This window comes from Diospyros lotus, chromosome 15, assembly GCF_014633365.1.
Source record: "Diospyros lotus cultivar Yz01 chromosome 15, ASM1463336v1, whole genome shotgun sequence".
Taxonomy (NCBI): domain Eukaryota; kingdom Viridiplantae; phylum Streptophyta; class Magnoliopsida; order Ericales; family Ebenaceae; genus Diospyros; species Diospyros lotus.
This window is the reverse complement of record NC_068352.1, coordinates 17,079,951-17,086,906: the sequence shown is the minus strand read 5'-3', so window position 1 is coordinate 17,086,906 and position 6,956 is coordinate 17,079,951. Positions and strand designations below refer to the sequence as shown.

Here is a 6,956-nt window from a genome sequence, read left to right as displayed (position 1 = left end):
CCTGGAGAGCCTAAACATATTTCTTATGTTGCTTTAGAAGTGATTCATAACCTGCGAGTGGGACAATGGAAGTAGTTGACCCGAAGGTCCCAAGGCACTACAAAGAGTCTCTTAAAGTCTTTGAGCATTTTCGAGAGATTGGAGCTTAGGTCCTTCTTGACTTTGTTGGTTTCCTGCTATGAGTGATCTAATACGAGCTATTGTTGTTTTGCTTTGGTTTGTCAAGGAATCATCTTCGAACCATCAAGTTTTTGCAAAATAAATAAATAAATAAATAAGCTAGTCAAAGGACACAAGGTATTCATCACACTAGCCCTTTGATATTTAAGTCAAAAGCCATTAGAAATCAAAAGACAATACAATAAGTTTTGTGTAATATTTTTTGCATAAAAGGAGTCGCCTCTTCTTTATATTAATTTGTAAGGTAAAATATTTTACTTTTTGACTTTTTTGTTTAAAATATTTTCTTCTAATTTTCCTCCCGTAGTTCCAAACGTAGCATGCATCTTATACCATTCTACTCACCTTCTTCTACAAGCCAAAACTACCGAGTAGTAATTATTACCATACTGAAATATATTTATTTTTAAGATAGCCTTTAAAATTAATTAATCTCACTTTTATACTGAAAGTGCAAGTAAAAATTGACATCATTTCCTCATTTTACAATTTCTCGCAAACAATACTTGATGCATAATAAACAGAGTCAAGCTGTGCAATCCAAGCTTTAACTTATTCAACCTTATAGGTAGAAGGTTTTCCTCATACTTACAGAGTTGGCCAGAAGCCCAAAACTCATCGGATTCAATATCGTGAATTCTAGACGACAAAAGTTTCCACTTTAGTTTGTGGACTCGGCCAAGAAGGTATTGGTGATTAGGAAGGAAGAGTAATTACCATAGTCGATGGCCAATGTAAAACTCGTTGGATCAAACATCATCATGAATTCTAAGTTGCAAATATTTCCCGTTATGTGTTTTGACAAGGCCAAGAAAGTAATAGTGTGATGAAAGAAGGGAAGAGTGCAATTCCGACTGTTGTGAGAACTGAATTCGGAACCGGATGGCTGTAAGGTTCATTTTTAATTTGCAAAGGAGGTGGTTGCCTTGCATAGTCGACACCTAGTGTAAGACTCTGGACCAAACAACATGACTACTAGACTGCAAATGTTTCAACTTTGTTTCTTGACACGGCCAAGAACATAATAATGACAAAAGAAAGGAAGAATATAATTACCACAGCCGAGAGAGAGCTGAATTCGAAGCGTTCAGAGTAAGCTATAAGGTTCATTTTCAATTCCTGAAGGATGGACAGAGGCTATCCTGAACAACAAAAAAACCTGCTTTCTTTCTTCCTTAGACATTTGAAGAACAAACTACCAAACACTTACCGTTGTACTTTCTTGGTAAATCTGTTAACCCAACTTACTAAAGATAAGTTTGGCTTAATGTAAGGAAAGAAGATGGGAGTTCTGCTCCTTTTTTCATAACTTGTCCTGTTTGAAACATGGATTACATTGGTGCTGCTAGTTTTGTTCTTGCAAGAATTGTGATCCTCCCTTTCCTCATCATGCCCGCAGGAAAATCTCTTATAAAACTGGAGAACTTTTGGGTGTGCCTTAATCATGGAGGGATCAAAACCGGATAAATGAAGGCCATCCAAGCTTCGGACTCGAGAAAGTGCAACATAGACCATTCCAAAGGTAAAAGTACTGGAGAGGTCGGTGTGGAGGCTATCAAGGGTCAGGCCTTGGCACTTATGGATGCTCAGAGCCCATGCCAATGTGAGAGGAATCTGCTTGCGTGTGGCAACAATCGTGTCTCCTACCTTCACAACCCAAGTTTCTGGATAAATAATCACCCTTAGTCCGGAATCAAATTTTACTAATGGCACCAGTTGTTGCTCACATATTTCAGAAATTCCCACTCTACCTGTACGCCTAAACCCCATAACTGTACCCACAGCCCCGTTCACCAATTTACGCCAAGGATTTAAATTCTTGATCAGCATCACCCTGGCACCTTTACATAGTATAAGTTCATCAGGTGCAATCCCTTGCCTAACCTGCTTCTTCCAAGGATCCTCACCAAGATCAAGAGCATGGTAAGAAAAAAGGGGGCCCTCTAACTTCTCCATTTTCTTCTGATTCACTCTATTCACATCTTTGTTCATTGGAAAGAGTTGTACTGCTGATGGACTTGGCTCTGTTTCTGAACAACACTTCTTTAAGAGTTGCAAGTCGGCAGGATAACACTCCCCTTTTCTTATGTTCTGAAGTGACCTGACTAGCTCAGCCTCTGATTGCCTAAAGATTTTAGTCAGCTCCACCTGCATATCAAAGCTTGAATTCCAACAATCTGCTTCGAACGCAAATTGTTTTCCTTTGGAATTCTTCTTAATGACAATGGGAGGTAGCTGAAAGAAATCCCCGCTCACAACCAGCTGTAGTCCGCCCCACACTTTGTTCTCCGAATTGCCATCTTCCTTGCGCACTTTTCGTGCAATGTACTCCAGAGTATCAAATAACTCGGCACTAACCATGCTAATTTCATCCATAACCAATGCTTGGGCTATATTCCACCTCCTGAAAGCCTTCCTATCCAAAACAACCCTTTGAAGTAAGGTTTCACGATCTGCCTCAGCAAGTCCAATGCCAGCAAAGGAGTGAAGGGTCTGACCCGCAAGAGCACAAGCAGCCAATCCAGTCGATGCAGTCACGAAAACTTTAGACTTTTCGTGAAGTTCATGTAGCCTTTTGATGATATGATGAAGTAAGAAGGTCTTTCCAGTACCCGCAGATCCAGTAATAAAAACAGACTTTCCCTGAGAAATAGCATCCAGAACTTGCAACTGTTCGTTGGTCCACCTAATTCTGCTCCTCTTAATGTTTTGGGTGCCCTTCATTGTCTTCTTCTTCTTGCTGTAAGTCCATTTTTCACTTTTGATAGTAGTTCTGGAGCTAAAGTACCTGTATGCTCCAATTACAGCGGGAAGTAACTTCATGCTTTATATCCTTTACACTTCTAAGAAGAAACAGGATCTCCTTCAGAGTATCCAGTATTGCATCCAAATTAAGGTTTTTTTGAGATAATGAGCATGATATAGGTAATCACCATAATTGGATGTCACCGAAATGACACAATTGCCACCCCTTCTCTCCGCCTCTGCCAAACATATTTTTATATAGCATCTCATTCCCAGGCCTTCAATACCTCCTCACACAAACTTAGGGTTTTGAAGTGTCCACGGCAAACCTATCCAAACATCTCTCTCTCTCTATATATATATGAACAACAATGATGATAAATGTAATAACCACTAGAATTGGTTTATCACTGGAATGAGAGAGTCGTTGATATTAGGCGAACAGAAATCCAACAAGAACAAAGAGATGCTCACCGCGAGGGGATGATAGACGAATCGACGAACAGTTGCTTCGCCCGTGAAAATTGGCCTCCGGGAGTACCAGACAAAAGAATCCACAGAGCCTAAGAGAAGAAGAAGAAGAAACGATTATGGACAATTTGTTGCCGCTCAAATCCATTTTATTTTTCAAGGAAGAGATTCTCGCGGATTGGCCATAGCTTTTGCGCTGGTTTATAGCGTTTAAGTTAGTGATAGACAGGAAGGATAGTTTTCAAATGCATTTAAAAAATTATCTAATTAAATTTACAAATTCACATGTAGATTTAAAAATAGGTGTATATTTGATAATATCGTCAATTTTTGGTATAAATTTAGTATTGTAGCATCTCAAAATTTTGAAGATAAATAATAATTATTAATCTTTTGAGGTCATTATTGAATATTTAGAGATTTCAGAAAAAATGTTAATTTATATTATTTTGAGAAAATAAGTAATTAAGGCAATTAATTATCTAATTTTAGAGTATTTGTGAAATTATTAAATTGGGGTGTAATTGGGATTTTCAAAAGTTTTGGGGTGTTAATGTATTTATTGTGTGTGTGAATTCCGGAAGTTTGGGAGCTGTGGTGCGAATTTGAAAAGTGGGTTGACGGTCTCTTTAAATTTAATAATGTGCATATATGTATTGAAGGAGGCAGCAACTTAGGTGGTACGCGTGAGAGGGAGGAGGCAGGCGGTTGCGGGTTCGAGAAGAGGGAGATGCACGCGCGAAGGAAGGAATTGTTGATTTTTTCAGCAAGGCCAGCCCGAAACAACATCATTTTGGGCTGGGGCGGTGGCAGCCGTGTGCGGCTGTGGTGGCGCCACATGGTGTGCGTTGGGAGCTTCTCTCTCCTTGGTCGCCAAGTCTCCAATATTTTTGCTATTTAAGGCCAACTTTGGGCCATTCCAGAGGCCAATTTCGGTCATTCTTGAGCCAACAAACAGAGAGGAAAAAAGAGGAGGAATGAGGGAAATAAAGGAGAAGAAGTAGAAGGCGCACTACAGTTGAGGAATAGAAGGAAAATAGAAGAAAATTGGAGAGGAATTAAGAGATTTTGGGGTTATTCGATATTTAAAATATTCAGGTAAGTGGGTAAAATTATCAAAAGTATTATACATTTAAATTATGGATTTTATATAGTTTAGATTTGATTAATATAGGTCGTAATTTTATTTTTTTTTGTTAAACATTTTACTTCACAGCGGGAGTGCCAAAAGGTCGTGGAATGGCCGTTTAAAGGCAAGTTCCATACCCTCTTTGCTTGCTCTTCGATCTCTATGCGAGTCTTTGCCGTCTTACATATTTTATTCCATTCCTGACCCCAATTCGGTGCCAGATGTTATACTTGTGAGTCGTTGGAAAGTTGTGATGGTGGTTTAAGTTGAGTAAAAGTCCTTTTGTAATATTTCTTACTAATTGCCACGGGGGCTCTGTATCATCCTTACTTCTTTGGGAATGATGTTGAACCCAATTGGAACTAGGTTCTTAGCAAGTCGATTGTGGTTGTGGGTACCCTCCGGTGTGAGTTGTTGTAACCATGGGGATAAGGATATGTTATGTCAATTAAAGGTGTGGAGTATAAAGCTACTGACTATCAATCGTTGGGTTGTGGCAGTTGATGGTTGGATGTATGAGTGCTAGTTATCAACTGCTACGATAGACGATAGACGGGCCAAGAGAGCTGATACTACCAGTCACCCATCTTGATATTGTGCATATCATGGTTTTGTTGTGATACATGGGGATTGGGTTGCATTCATTGGCGGTCATGCTTTGTGTGTGTGGAAATGTGTGAGTATTGGCATGACCCAGTTGGCCTAAGAGCCAATTTGGGTACTCTAGGTGAGCATAGGCATTTAGAGCATTTCGCATGTGTGTATTCTTGTGTGGGCGTAACATGGCTTGATGTCTGATTTATGGGGGCCTTGACATCACGTTTATGCTGCAAAAGCCATTGCATTTCTTATATGTTGTATTGCATGGTTCCATGCACACGGTGGCTCTGATTTCTTGATGTATATCTTTCGGATGGGAGTACCGATCTGAGGCTATTATCGCAGACGGGAAGACTGTACCATTTCAGGCGAGAGTATCGACCTAAGTTTTGCATCACACATGGAAGTATCATTTCGTTTCAGGCGAGAATACCAACCTGAGCTTATATTTGGCTCGTGGTTTCATGCTTGCCAGTTCATGGCAATGGCAGGTTTGTTGGGGACTTAGGTGTTAGTGTCTTCTATGTAGGCCCCAAGGACCCTTATGTGCATGTTTATTTATGCGGTTTTCATTTGACTTGTGGTCCATGCTGTCCATGTATATGCCTTGGGCATAGGGGTGCGGGTTGTTACTTGTTTTGCACGTGGCGTGCTGGTGGCTTGGGGTTATATCTTCAGCTACACTAGCTTTATTCTCGTTATACTTGCTGAGTCTTGTAACTCACCTTTATTTTACCATAATTCCAAGTAAAGGTAGAGCCAAGGTCACGAGCGAGGGTGATAGCTCATAAGCTGCCCGGTAGTATGGTGTACGGTAGTAGCAGTTGGCTGTTTATGAAAGCATGTATTTTGTGATTTCGTTTTCGTGGTGTTAGGTTTCGTTTGAGTTTGTGGTGTGGATGTTTTAGTTGGGTCTGTTTATGTGCCACTATATGACGACTTTTTCATGGATTTCCTATGCTAGCGGGAGCTTCGGGAGGCGCGTCGTTATAAGTATTTTATCCTTATTTTTAATTTATTTTGTTTGTTTTTAAATAAAATTGCATTTGAGTGTTAGGTTGCATTTTCTTTGGTGTTTCAATTTTGTATTTCGAATATCTATTTTAAAAACGCATTCTTTTTGTCATTCTGAAAAATGATTTCTTAAAACAAAAAATTAGAAAATACGTTTACTTTGAAATTTTTTAAAAAAATATTTTATGATATTTTATTTAATAAATTTGATTATTAAATAATAAAATTAACTATTTTTAACAAAGTTTTATTATTAAAATAAAATAATAAATTTCATTAATGAATTACTTCTTTTTAACGAAATTCTACTATTTATATTTTAAATTATAGTATAAATATATTACATTTTCCTTGTTTTCTTTTGTTTTTTTCTTTTTTTTCTTCTATTCTCTCCAGCACCTGGCATTTTCTTCGCCGCCGGCAATCATCGACGACTGGAGATTCACAAAATCATAGCCTACCATTAGAAATGTCAAGTCAAGGGAGTTAACATACACAAAAAATGAGCTAGATTTAACGGTTGGATTTTCATAGATTTGATTTTTAATTTTTAGCCAAAACTGAAAAACACACTGTTAGTCGCCACTGGCCACCATGGTCGGTGGTTTCGATGATCAAAAGCAACCACTCGACACCTTCATCTTCATCGACCAACGTACCAAAAAACTAGCAACATCCAACGGCCGAATCTTTATAAATCTAAGCTTAAACTTTATAGAAATGAGAGAAGATAGGAGAAAGAGAGACGAGAGATTGGGGTGGAGTGTTTTCTGTGTTTTAGTGTTTTCGGCGTGTTTTGGCTGAAAACACCCAAAAT

At 38.7% G+C, this 6,956-nt stretch overlaps 1 protein-coding gene across 1 annotated transcript; it reads right to left on the bottom strand.

Moving 5' to 3' along the window:
- Window positions 1-1,386: 1,386 nt before the first annotated feature.
- Window positions 1,387-3,003, bottom strand: LOC127791607 (ATP-dependent DNA helicase PIF1-like). Its single transcript, XM_052321591.1, has one exon. The coding sequence runs from the start codon at window positions 3,001-3,003 to the stop codon at window positions 1,387-1,389; it is 1,617 nt and encodes a 538-aa protein (XP_052177551.1).
- Between the last annotated feature and the right edge of the window lie 3,953 nt (window positions 3,004-6,956).